Genomic DNA, 14,252 nt, shown 5'->3' with positions numbered 1-14,252 from the left:
ATCATATTAACAAAATATTTTTTTTCTTTTTTGGTAATTATCTGGATCATAAAAAATAGTGATAAAACAAGACAATTACTCTCAGCTTTGGTCTGGGAATCAGGAGGAGAAGGAAGAAGGGAAGGGAGAGAGAGTCCTTAGATTGATGGTAGAAACATGACCCACCAACCCTTGATGGGCACCCATGATGAGGTCTCGGTGGAGGGGAAGCCTAAGAGACCCTACCTGGGTTAGCAGGAGTGCCCCAGAGTTGTGCTGTGAGCCTCCAGGGCAGAGCCCTAGCCCTCTCTGATCAGCTCGACTTTGCTGCAGACCACTGTGAATTAACCAGGAGGGAGAATATCAAGATGGAACTTTATTTCACCCAGCCACCGAGTGATAAAATAAAATTCTTCTCTATTTAAATTCTATCCCATCTTCTCGTCCTTCCACGCAGGGCTGCTGACAGAGGTTGTCGGGGCTACTGTGCCAGGCATGGAGATTCTGCCCACAGGTCAATTGACCTCACTCTCAGGTACCAGCTCTGCCCCTGCCTCCTGCTGCCGGCCCTTGTACTCGCAGGACCTTAGGTGCCTCTGTAAGTATAGTAAAACTCCATTAATCTGAGGGTATTGTTCAAAAGGAGACAAGTGAAACCACCAGTTGACAGGATGAGACTTTTTCCTGACATCATTGTTTCTTTATTTGAAAGTACAGGTAATATTTGAAGTGAAACCAAAACTTAGAGGTTCCAGGGCATCTGATAAATTGAAGCAGCAGTGACAACATGCATCCGCAGGCGAGTGTAGCTGTCTAAAGCCCTATCTTGTTTCCCTAGGCAAAAGCACAGCAAGGGTTATAAAATATATGCCTCCCTCACAGATATCATATTATTCTCTTTAATATTGTACTCTTTAATATTGTAGCAGAAAAAAATAAAGAGATTATAAAAGGAGGGCAAAGAGCAATTTCTCAGAAAAAAATTCTCAACCAATTTTGCATCACATGTCGTGATATTCCCTTATCAATCACAGAACAGGGTTTCCTTAAGCAGCCCTGTCTTTATAGTACTTCCTCTGCTTCCCAGCCTTATCAGTAAACTCAGAGCTGCTAAAAACTAAGAGTTACTCAATCTAGCCTAGGCAACAAATAAACAAACAGAAAACTCCTATTTGAAAGCCCTGTTGCAAAGCATAGTTAATGAGTAAGCAGAAATTACTAATATATAAGAAACACTCTCACCTAGAAAAAGAATTATCAGAATAGATTTGCCAAATGGGAGTAACTCTTTAATATAGCCAGCCCATTTTGGAAACAGAAAGTCAGTTTATCTTTCCTGTCCTCCCTTTGGCCAACATTTCTCTCTTGTCTATCTTTGACCTCTGGAGGTTTTTATTATTATTTTTTCCCCATTAAGAAGTTCAGCATTCAGTCTCTTGGCTTCCCTTATATTCACATATGTTCAGGGACCAGACACTACAATTTATTCAAAATGTCAAGAATCTTTGTATGAAAATTGATGACGTACGTTTCAAGGTACACATCCATTATCAGAAAAGCAAACTGCAGTAGGCTACAAGTCACATGAGTTTATCCATTTTCTATGCTAGTTAAGAAAACTTGGGAAGGAGACCCAGAAGGGACTTAGAATTCTACACAATTTTATGTGTCATCCATAGAGATTGATGTTGATTGGGGAGTCTCACCGTTTCTAGGCTGTTCTGAATGTTCATGGTCTTTGTTGCATTATATCAGGATATTTGGACATTGGGAGAGGGGATAAGGAAGTGTTAAAGAAATATCCATGGCTGCATAAATCAATAAAAAGCATCAGAGAGACTGAAATCATGGAGTTCTTTCATTTCCACAGTTGGATTCACTCCATTAACTGGCTTCCAGGGGCGTCCAGGACATTTGGGGGAAGTTGTTTCTGGAAAATCCGAGATTGGTTTAAATGAAAGGCTATTTGGCTCTATCTTGATGTCAGGGATCCAATCATCATCACTCTCTGTGGGAGGTGGTGCTGTAGAAAGCATCACAGTGGCAATGAGATCTGAGTCCTGAAAGTCAGGGATGGTAACGGCTACACCTGGCTGGGCTAGGGAAGGAAGGGGTGTTGGCCCTTCTGTCTTCTCTTGTGTCTGTGCAGAAGATGTAGTACAATCTTCATGAGAACTTGACAAATGCTCTTTTTTCGAACCATTGTGCTTTCCATTGTTTTTTCCTTTATTTTTATGTTTTTCATGGCCATGACCATGCTCGTGTCCATGAGCTAGCCCATGTCCCCTTGGATGTCCATGGCCAAGGCCATGTTGCTTTTGATGTCCATGGCCAAGACCATGACCCTTATGGTGCCCATGGCCTTGGCCAGGCTTATATTTATGGCCATGGCCGAGGCCAGGTTTTATTGGCTTTCCATGGCCCCAGTCATGCCCATGAGCGGGTCTTTGTTCTTTTCCTGAATCCTGCTCTTCGTCTTGTATAGGTGCCATGGAAGAGTGGGGTAGACTTACAGTTACTCCTTCTTTAGTTTTCTCCACTTGTACTGATCGGAAAGGTGAAAAACCTGGAGGCCTTTTCATCAGTGAGGTCTAAATAGGAAATATTAAGATGAATGCATTACTGTGAAAAACCACACTATTGATGAAGGAAGGATGGGGATCTGGCAATGCTATCTCAGTTTACAATGGGGAATGTCTTGATCAGATTTTAAGTAGTATATTAATATTCTGGAAAGGATGAGGGTGAATAATATTTTTCCTCTTTTGACTGATTTTATGATTTGTGAATATTGATTCTTGGTCTTAAAAATACTCTAAATTGAAGAGTTGATTCTTTATCTGGAAAAATTGGGTGATCAACTATGTAATCCCTAAGGTACTTTCTAAACCTATGATTATGTGAAGCCATGGCACATTATTTGTTAATTAATGCTATTTCTCTTAGCGCAATTACTGCTTTTATCCAAAGAGGCCGTAACTAGTTTTATGAACAAAATATACAGGTCACATATATCCACAATCACTCTGTTGAACTGAAACACGTTAAGATATCTTCATAAGCTTGAAACACAGCCTTTGAATAGTGGGTTTTTTTTGTTCGTTTGTTTTTTGGTCTTTTCTAGGGGCGCTCCTGCGGCATATGGAGGTTCCCAGGCTAGGGGTCTAATCAGAGCTGTAGCTGCTGGCCTAAGCCAGAGCCAAAGAAACGCCAGATCTGAGCCACGTCTGTGACCTACATCACAGCTCACAGCAACACTGGATCCTTAACCCACTAAGCGAGGCCAGGGATCGAACCCGCAATCTCATTGTTCCTAGTCGGATTCGTTAACCACTGAGCCATGACGGGAACTCCTGAACAATGTTTTGTTAGACTATATACATACCTACACACAGCAAATATCTAAATCAGAACAAAGGGAGCAGATGTAGATCCATTTAGGATATGGATCTGGGGATTATTTCTACCTACACTTTCACTATCTGCAAGAACATGATGGTTGGAGACCGTGTTTGGTCATGCAAAGAACATGGTCTTCGAAGTCAAGCAAGCCAGACCCCACTAGTTATCAGCATCATGGTGAAAAGAGTGGGCTCTGATTCGACCCTGGATTTGAATCTGAGCACCGCTAGCTTCACTTTGCTCATTTATAAAATAGGAGTAATACAGCACCTGCCTCATAGAGTTGTCAAGAGGAAAATAATTGTCAAGTCCTCAGTACAGTGCCTGGGATGGCAGAAGCACTTGATAAAGTTATTCTTTATTCTAGAACTTTAGCATTTTTGTAAATTTTTTTTTTTGTCTTTTTGCCTTTTCTAGGGCCGCTCCCCTGGCATATGGAGGTTCTCAGGCTAGGGGTCTAATAGGAGCTGTAGCCGCTGGCTGACGCCAGAGCCACAGCAACGTGGGATCCTAGCCACATCTGTGACTTATGCCATAGCTTACAGCAATGCCGGATCCTTAACCCACTGAGCAAGGCCAGGGATCGAACCCGCAACCTCATGGTTCCTAGTCTGCTTCATTAACCACTGAGTCACGATGGGAACTCCACATCTTTGTAATTTTTAGTGTGGCAATGGGGAAAGTATTTCTTAGATCCACAGGTTCTTTTAAGATTTTTTCCTTTTCTTTCTTTTTTTTTTTTTTTTTTTTTTTTTTTGTCTTTTTAGGGCACCTGAGGCATATGGAGGTTTTCAGGGGTCAAATTGCAGCTGTAGCTTCCAGCCTACTCCACAGCCAGAGCAATGTGGGATCCAAGCGCATCTGCAACCTACACTGCAGCTCATGTCAACGCCGGATCATTAACCCACTGAGGGAGGCCAGGGATCAAACCTGTGTTCTCATAGATGCTAGTCAGATGCATTTCCGATAAGCTATGACGGGAACTCCTCTCTTTTTTTTCCTTCTTTTTTTTGGCTGTTCCATGGCATATGGAGGTTCCCGGGCCAGGGATCGAATCTGAACCAGAACTATGACCTACACCACAGCTGCAGCAATGCTGGATCCTTAACCCACTGCAGTGGGCCAGGGATGGAACTGGTGCCTGGACAGAAAGAGGCCAGATCACTAACTACCACAGCGGAAACTCCTCTTTTAGATTTTTTTTTTTTAAATGATGCAAACTAATGCTTCTGAAACTTGAATGTGGGTGTAACTCTCCTGGGGATCCTGTTAAAATGCAGCTTCTTTCAGTCAAGAGATGTAGGGTGGGGTCTGAGACATGTATTTCATTCCCAGACCTCTTGGATGTAAGCAGATAGCCTTGGGCCACCTGGAGGTCACAGCTAGTTAGCTCTCCACAGTTGGAACTAAGAGAGCCTACTGAACCATGGGGCTCTGACACTGTCTGAGAAGGGATGAAGAGGACTGCTGCTCGCCTTTTTAGCCAGAAAGAGAGAGATCAGCACAGAAATGAGAGAGTTCTCCCCATTTTAAAAAGATAGTCAGGAGTTTCCATCATGGCTCAGTGGTAATGAACCTGACTAGAATCCATGAGGATGCAGGTTCAATCCTTGGCCTTGCACAGTGGGTTAAAGGATCCAGCGTTGCCATGAGCTGTGGTGATGGCTGCAGACATGGCTCAGATCTGGTGTTGCTGTGGCTGTGGTATAGGCCAGCAGCTGTAGGTCCAGTTCAACCCCTGGCCTGAGAACTTCCATATGCTGTGAGTGTAGCCCTAAAAAGCACGCCCCCCGCCCGAAAAAAAAGATAGTCTGCCCAATTCACTCAAATAGTGATTCACTTTCAACCACAAAGTATGACTTTTCAGAATGAACAAAACTGACCCAAGCCAACTATAATTAGAAACATACCTGTCCAAGTAATTGACATTTGACAGTAGGGTAGATTTTTTTCTCCCAAGGTACCACGTAAACAGAAGCATTACACTTTAGAATTTGCTATCCAGGAAAACAGAATCCAAAAGAGAGAACAGTGTTATTCATGAGATGCACAAACAAGTGAAAAACATCAAATAGTTTTCCAGGGAATAAGTAGACAGTTGAATTACTACTCACACCAGGTTTCTTGATCTCACAACTTTCTGTCAACTCTTCATTACTTTGCTTGGAACATGTGGTTTCCCTGGCCGTGAACACAATAGAATATTTTTTTCCAGCCACCACCTGGAAAATCAATTGGCACAAAGTAGGAGCTGAATTAATATTATATAATAAATCATACATCTTATCATAGGGACTTTTATGGGAAAATATTGAAATTTTAATTACATGCTGACCAAATTAGTTACATCCCAAAGGTACAAATGTTTGACAACAAAACTTTAGTTTGTTTGCCTGTAAATACTTGGCTGTTGGTTGGTCTTATTTCCTTTTCTAAATGGGAAGAGAAAAGTGGGCTATAATTTTTATTTTTATGTTTTTCTGAGTTTTATTGTTTAGCAGCTGCAAAATTCACTGGGAATTCAAGGACTCAAGTCATAATAAGATGGAAGAAGAGTAGAAAGAATAAACCCAAACATTTTCTTTCAACATACCTTATAGTTCTGTCAAAACTTGAATCAGAGAAATACTGAATTAGCACCGCTATGCAAATTATGTGATTAGGAATCTTATTTGGACTAAATTATGTGATTAGGAAACTTACTTGGATTTTTACTTGATTCTTCTAGGTTTTTTTTTATATTAAGAAACTATTTTAATCCCTAGCAACAGTTTTAATCATTATATAATGTTATCTTTTATTAAAATTTTTTGGCCTATTTTTTTTGTCTAGAAGAGGCACATTTTATTTACTTAAAAAGTCACTGTGTATTTTAAAATGCACTAACTTCAGAGTTCCTGTTGTGGTTCAGCAGGTTAAGAACCCGACTAGTGTGTCCATGAAGATGTGGGTTTGATTCCTGTCTTGCTCAGTGGGTTAAGGATCCAGTATTGGCTCAAGCTGTGGCACAGGTTGCAGATGTGACTTGGATCTGGCATTGCTGTGGCTGTGGCTGTGGTGTAAGGTGGCAGCTGCAGCTCCAATTTGACCCCTAGCTTGGGAACTTCCACATGCTGAGGTGCAGCCCTAAAGAGAAGAAACAAAAACAAAAAACACTGACTTCAACAAAATCCCAAGCGTTTTTTTTAAAGCCTTACATCCTTTATACACTCAAAAAATCCACTTAATGTTTTTAAGGTATATACACAAATTAAAAAGTTAGTTGATGTAGCCCAATTTCCAGGCCAAGTTATTCAGTATTTCATTCTAGGATTTAAGAGTCTGTGTGTCTGTTATGGATGGAGTGTATCCCTCCCAAATTCATATACTGAAGCCCTAACCTCCAAGGTGACGGTATTAGGAGGTGGGGCTTTGGGATGAGGCCCCCTGATAGGACTTGTGTCCTTATTAAAAGAAAGAGACTAGTGCTCACTCTCTTTGCCTGTGAGGACACAATTAGAAGTAAAAAGGTGAACGAGAAAATATGATGTAGGGTCAATATTTTTACATATATGAAGCCCAAAACTAAAAAAAAAAAAAAAAAAAAAAAAAAGACAAAGGACATGAACAGATCTTCCAGAGAAAAAGTTAAAATGTTCATTAATCCTAAAAAAAGGTAAAAGGAATTCCCATTGTGGGTTAAGAAGCCAATTAGTATCCATGGGGATGCAGGTTCCATCCCTGCCCTAGCTCAGTGAATTAAGGATCAGGCACTGATGTGAGCTGCAGTATAGGTTGAAGATGTGGCTTGGAACTGGCTTTTCTGTGGCTGTGGTGTAGGCCAGCAGCTGTAGCTTTGATTTGACCCTTAGCCTGGAAATTTCCATATGCTGTCATGCACAAAAATAAACTCAAAATGTCTTAAAGACTTCAACTAAAGACAAGACACCATAGTACTCCTAGAAGATAATGTAGGCAAAACATTCTCTGACATCAGCCGTACAAATGTTTTCTTAGGTCAGTCGCCCAGAGCAATAGAAATAAAAACAAAAATAAACCAGTGGGACCTAATCAAACTTACAAGCTTTTACATAGCAAAGGAAACCATGGGGAAAAAAAAGACAACCTACAGAATGGGAGAAAATAGTTTCAAATGATGCAACTGACAAGGGCTTAATCTTTAAATTTACAAACAGTTCATACAACTCAACAGCAAAAAACAAACAAACAAACAACCCAATTGAAAAATGGGCAGAAGACCAAAATAGACATTTCTCCAAAGAAGACATAAAGATGGCCTATAGTCACATGAAAAAATGCTCACCACCACTAATTCTTAGAAAAATGCAAATCAAAACTACAATGAGGTACCACTTCACACTGGTTAGAATGGCCCTCATTAGTAAGTCTACAAATAACAAATAACAAATGCTGGAGAGGGTGTAGAGAAAAGGGGACCTCCTACACTGTTGCTGGGAATGTAAATTGGTACAACCACTATGGAAAACAGAATGGGGATACCTCAGAAAACTAAATATAGAACTACCATATGATTTAACAATCCCACTCCTGGACATGTATCTGGACAAAACTTTCATTGAAAAAGATACATGAACCCCTATGCTCATTGCAGCACTATTCATAGTAGCCAAGACATGGAAACAACCTCAATGTCCATCAACAAGTGAATGGATTAAAAAGATGTGGTACATATAACCCAGCAGAATACTACTCAGCCATAAAAAAGAACAAAATAATGCCATTTTCAGCAACATGGATGGAACTAGAGACTCTCATATTAAGTGAAGTAAGTCAGAAAGAGAAAGACAAATTCCATATGATATTATTTATATATGGAATCTATGAATGAACCTATCTACAGAAAAGAAACAAACTCACAGACATGGAGAACAGACTTGTGGTTGTGAAGGGGGGAGGGGAGGGAGTGGGATGGACTGGGAGTCTGGGGTTAGTAGATGCAAACTATTGCATTTGGAGTGGATAAACAATGAGATCCTGCTGTATAGCACAGAACTATATCTAGTTACTTGTAATGGAGCATGATGGAGGATAATGTGAGAAATTTCTGTACAGTAGAAATTGACAGAGCATTGTAAATCAACTATAACACAAAATTAAAAATAAAAAAATAAAAAGTCCTGGACATCTAAGTGTTCCTTGGCATTTCTAGGACTTCGTCAAAGCAAAAAATCTGAACATGCACAGACAGATCATTCAAGTATTCATCTGAGCAGCAGGAAGGAACTGACAGCAGTGGAAGAGTGGCACTAAGGACAGGGTCAAATAAACCATGTATGACAGAAGGTGCAATCATTCCCACATGAAAACAAAGGATTAAGAAATGTTTGGTATCTGAACTTTGAAACCAACTTAGAATGGACGCACATCCAAATAGGACTATGAATGCAAAGCCAAGACTAACACTGTAAAACAAATCTAGCCATTTGGCAGACTGGTCATTTCAAGACGGGCTTTTGCAAATTCCTTATGGTAAGTTGATATCCAATAAATTGGCCTCTTCCATTGAGCCAGCTTTCTTTTTTTGTTTGTTTTTTGTGTTTTTTCTTTTGAGGTCTGCACTCGAGGCATGTGGAAGTTCCCAGGCTAGGGGTTGAATCAGAGCTACAGCTGCCAGCCTACGCCACAGCCACAGCAATGCTGAGCTGCATCTGCGATCTGCACCACAGCTCATGGCAACATTGGATCCTTAACCCACTGAACAAGGCCAGGGATCGAACCCTCATCCTCATGGATCCTAGTCAGGTTCGTTAATCACAGAGCCATGACGGGAACTCCCAAACTGCTCTCTTTAAATGAAAGAAATTAGTAAAGATTCATCTCTTAAAAATAAATTTGAAATTCTCACAATATTACAGGCTGATTTGGCAACTGAAGGGACGTCACTTCCCTTCAATTCACAGCCTAACCTAAGGTGGTTCCCCTGGCATCCTTTGGTGTTAACACACACCCTTTCTAGATTGCTAATTAGCTAACCTATAGGGAGTACCACGACTAAGTGGACTGGATATTTATATTTGAGAATGAGTGGTTCTCTCCTGACAGCAGTCCTTTGACATGTAATAATTTAGGGGCTGTTCCTGCATCATTAGGAATAAGGGAATTTCACAGGAAAGCAAAAATATAGAATGAGAAGAAAAGCTGACAGAGACAGGAATAGCACAGATTGGTTTCCCTTTCAAGTAAGCCTGATGTGGGCCATGTGCCACTGACATCCAGGACAAGAATAAGGGCCTGGGTTGGAGACAAAGTGTCAGTTTTGTTTTTTTTTTTAAATGCAGTTTGCTTAGGCCCCCCCCCCCCCCCCCCCCGGCTAGACAACTAATAAAGAAAATAAGGAAGATGAAAACGGTCCCTTGTGCCATCACCTAAAGGACACCACTGTGAAAAATCTGAGGAATTTGTTTAATTTCATTGTGGTTTTTTCTACCTTTTTATAATGCAATTGAGAATAAAAAGTTTATTAAATTTTACAGCCTCTTTTTTTTCCACTGTATCATTAAACGCAAACATTTTCCAGATCAAGAACATCTCACAAAAATGCTTTACAATTGCTGCTTAAAGAGTTCCCATTATGGTGCAGCTGAAACAAACCCAACTAGTATCCATGAGTATTCAGGTTTCATCCCTGGCCTCACTCAGTGGGATCCAGCATTGCTGTGAGCTGTGGTGTAGGTCACAGACATTGCTTGGATCTGGCATTGCTGTGGCTGTGGCTGTGGCTGTGGCCAGCAGCTACAGCTCTGATTTGACCCCTAGCTTGGGAACTTCCATATGCTATGGGTGTGGCCCTAAAAAGGAAAAAAAAATGCTGCTTAATATTCCATTGTACAGATATACCACCCATGACCTGATCATTTCTATATTATTGATCATCTGGATAGTTAACCATTTTATTTTGCTTTTGCAATTATAGCTGCAATGAATATAATTGTATTTAAAGATGCCTTCTATTTTAGATTTCTAGAAATTGAGTTACTGAGCCAAACTATGAACTTTTTCACATCGGTTTGTTGTTGTTGTTGTTGTTGTTGTTTTTCCATAGATTATAAGATCATGTTGGTCTGCGGTTAAGAGTTTGGTTCTGGAGTTCCTGTCATGGCTCAGCGGTTAAAGAACCCAACTAGCATCCATAAAGATGCAGGTTTGATCCCTGGCCTTGTTCGATGAGTTAAGGATCTGTTGTTGCCATGAGCTGTGTTGTAGGTTGCAGATGCAGCTCAGATCCCACGTTGCTGTGGCTGTGAAAGAGTTCGGTTCTATTTTGACTTCTTTTCTTTTTCCTTTTCAGGCTGCTCCTTATGAAAGGCATATGAAAGTTGCCAGGCTAGGGGTCAAATCAGAGCTGCAGCTGCTGGCCTATACCACAGCCATAGCAACACCAGATCCGAGCCACATCTGCGACCTATGCTACAACTTGAAGCAATGCCATGACCCACTGAGTGAGGCCAGGGATCGAACCCACCTCCTCATAGGTACAAATCATGTTCTTAACCCACTGAGCCACAATGGGAACTCCTTGATTACTTTTTCTCAGCTTCAATTTAGGGAAGCCAGTTTTGAGATTCTCTTAGAGGCATCTGTGCATGAATACATGGTCATATGCTGTTGGAGTTGGAAGGGATTTGGGCTTGTCTAATCCAGCCATTCATTTTATAGATAGGGGCACAAAGGCTGAGTGAGTCTGAATGACTGCCCGTGGTCACCTGGTATTCAAGTGCTGATGCTGTGGCAGAACTGGGTCCCCTGACTTCCAGACCAGGACACCCCTTATCCTCTATTGACAGGCATGAAAGGAGAGATGAATCCCCAGAGGATACATGTGCAGAAAGGATGGCACCCCAGGTGGGGAACAAATGACATGGAGATGAGTGTGTAAAGAGTCTGGGCAATGATTGGCTGATGCGGCTGAGCCCAAGGCATTAAGTGACCTTGGAATGAGAGATGAGTCTAGAAAGGCAGAAGACAAGTCTTGCTTTTCCTGGTCCTGATTTTTATTAATTATATAATAGTTGCTAATACTTATAGAGCACTTTAGAGTTTGAAAAATGATTGCATACATAATCTTCTTTGACCCTCTTCCTAGTCGTTTACAGATCAAAAATGGAGAAAATGTTTTAAATGACTTGTCCAAGGTCACATACCAAGTGTGCAGTGAGGTTGGGAATTGAAATTCAAATGTACCAAATTCCATTCACCAGGTAGACTGTTTCCCGATTCAGAGCCAAGGTCAGTGGCAAAATTAATAAGCAACTTACAATAGACTATAATATCATTATTTTTATAGCATAATCTACAGACCTGTACTGTTGCTTTTTCCACAAGGTCAATCTTGAAATAGAAGACTGCATTGTTCTCTGCATTAAGCTTGGCGATGGAATGATTTAGAGGCTCCTCCAGCTCTGGACTGTTGACAGGTATATCTCTGGGGCAGCCAGCGCAAATCTTGACAAGTGGTTGTACAAAATCCTTCCCTGAAAGAGGCAGGTTTTACATCAACATTTGCACTAAGGAGCAGCCTAGCCTACGACCTTTCCCACACGTGGTCCAGCATCCATTCATTGAGCACATGTGTCAGCCCAAGGCCCCGCACTGAGCAGGTGGAGGTTATCTGTCAGACTTCCAACTTACTGTCCTTCCTCTTTTCTTCTACTAAGAGCCAAGTGTGTTTAGAGAAACTTTCAATCAGAAAGTATTAGTCAATCCATAGGCCATACTTTTCTTAACATTTTTTGTTTGTTTGTTTGTTTGTTTTATGGCCACACCCGAGGCATATGGAAGTTCCTGGGCCAGTGACTGAATCTGAATTGCAGCTGTGACCTACGAGCCACAGCAGCACCAGATCCTTGAACCCACTGTGCTGGGCTGGGATTGAACCCCGCAACCCTACAGCAGTCTGTTGGATTCTTAACACTACACCACAGTGGAACACTAAGTTTTTGCATTTTTGATGAAAACTGTCAAAAGCAGAGTTTAATATAAACAAATGATTTTCTAGTGCGAACACTTTAAATCTTATGACTTCAGTAATGCTTCGTATCATGAAATATATATAACTATCTTCCAAGTATGAGAAAAGCCAACTCTTTATATTAGAAACACTGACTTGCCCTTAAACTTGCACCATCTCCCTTTCTCCTTATCATAACATGCAAGAAAAAACTTTAACTGAAAGGATTTTTATTCTGAGTAGTTAAAAATAAGATATGGGAGATCCCGTCGTGGCTCAGTGGTTAATGGATCGGACTAGGAACCATGAGGTTGCGGGTTTGATCCCTGGCCTCACTCAGTGGGTTAAGGATCCAGTGTCGCCGTGAGCTGTGGTGTAGGTTGCAGACGTGGCTTAGATCCCTTGTTGCTGTGACTGTGGTGTAGGCCAGCAGCTACAGCTCCGATTAGACCTTTAGCCTGGGAACCTTCATATGCCGTGGGTGTGACTCTAGAAAAGCCAAAAAAAAAAAAAAAAAATGAGATACAGATTCCCCAGTTTACAACACCTGACACAGGGACAACCTGTATCTGAGGAAGATCAGCTGCAACACCCAAAGACCAGCTTTGCCCAGGAAACATACATTTCCCCTTCTATCACGTTCCCACCTGGCCACTTGCAGATCCATCTCAAAGGCACCTGCTGCAGCACAGCAGGCAGAGATGGGGCACAGTGTTCCTAATAAGGTTTGAGTCATGTAGACTTTGTGGTATATCAGGGAACCAAAGCACAATTTCTACCAAAAGACCTGGCCAGCTGTCTGGGACCGGCGTGCACTATTAGAGCACTGAACATGTATTATCCCATACCTTGATAAAGGCTACATTCCTGTGAGAAGGAAGCAACTCTTAGCTGAAGATCCACATGTGCTTTATCTGTACATTCATGGATATCCTGGGTTTTAATAAGCACACAAGAGCATAAAATTAAAAACATTTTTAAAAACCTTTAAAACAAATGACTAGTAAAATTGAAAAGAGAATGTTGACTTTACAAATCATTGCAGAGAAAAAAACAAACCAAAACAGAGTCCAACTGCAAAAGAGAGAATAAACAATGAGGGAGTAGCATCATCAACAACAAATATAAGAGTTCCCGTCGTGGTGCAGTGGAAATGAATCTGACTGGGAACCATGAGGTTGAGGGTTCAATTCCTGGCCTCGCTCAGTGGGTTAAGGATCTGGCGTTGCCTTGAGCTGTGGTGTAGGTCACAGATGTGGCTCAGATCTGGCGTTGCTGTGGCTGTTGTATAGGCCTGCAGCCTTAGCTCTGATTAGACCCCCAGCCTGGGAACCTCCATATGCCACAGGTGTGGCCCTAAAAAGAAAACCACAACAACAACTATACCCACACAAACACACAGAAACATGAATAAGACAACAAGGTACATAGTGTAGAAATAATAACCATGTAAGTAAATGGGTAACATTTTCTTTTAGCAAGGCAGACTTTCAGATTAAGTTAAAAATGAAATCAGCATATTAAACTGTCAAGAATAACAGCATATAATGAAGAGGACAAAGATTAAACATCATAGGTGAGCAAAGCCATATGAAGCACATATGAACAAAAAAGGAGTTACACTATTATTAATATTGGACAAAATAAAATTCAAGGTAACAAGAAATTCTTAAGGGTGAGAGAAAGATAATTTTTATTTAGAAGCATGGAATCAAAAAGTGAAAAGCAAAAGACATCCAAACAGAAATGGATAAAAATAATTGTGTTGGGAAAAGCTAATATACAACTATTATACAATAGACAAAATGGATAAAAAATAAACAGGGTAGGGGAGTTATCACTGTGGCTCAGTGGAAATGAATCCAACTAGTATCCATGAGGGTGTGGATTCCATCCCTGGCCT

The 14,252-nt window shown here is 41.0% G+C and overlaps 1 protein-coding gene across 3 annotated transcripts in view; it reads right to left on the bottom strand.

Annotated features, from left to right (window-relative positions):
- The window catches only part of KNG1 (kininogen 1), a 36,109-nt gene continuing 22,192 nt past the window's right edge, over positions 336-14,252 (bottom strand). The window contains exons 6-11 of one of the 3 annotated variants that reach the window (XM_003483288.3): positions 13,198-13,282; positions 11,701-11,873; positions 5,496-5,603; positions 5,292-5,378; positions 2,493-2,570; positions 336-575 (exon numbers count right to left, since the gene is read on the bottom strand). In XM_003483288.3, coding sequence (XP_003483336.1) covers positions 495-575; positions 2,493-2,570; positions 5,292-5,378; positions 5,496-5,603; positions 11,701-11,873; positions 13,198-13,282 — 612 coding nt within the window. In that variant the 3' untranslated portion in view covers positions 336-494. Of the gene's footprint in view, positions 2,571-5,291; positions 5,379-5,495; positions 5,604-11,700; positions 11,874-13,197; positions 13,283-14,252 lie in introns of all 3 variants that reach the window. The other 2 variants (XM_005652370.2, XM_013988208.2) reach the window with 2 other exon arrangements.

Source organism: Sus scrofa, chromosome 13, assembly GCF_000003025.6.
Source record: "Sus scrofa isolate TJ Tabasco breed Duroc chromosome 13, Sscrofa11.1, whole genome shotgun sequence".
NCBI lineage: Eukaryota > Metazoa > Chordata > Mammalia > Artiodactyla > Suidae > Sus > Sus scrofa.
Note: the sequence above shows the minus strand (reverse complement) of the source record. Positions and strands in the feature narration are given on the sequence as shown.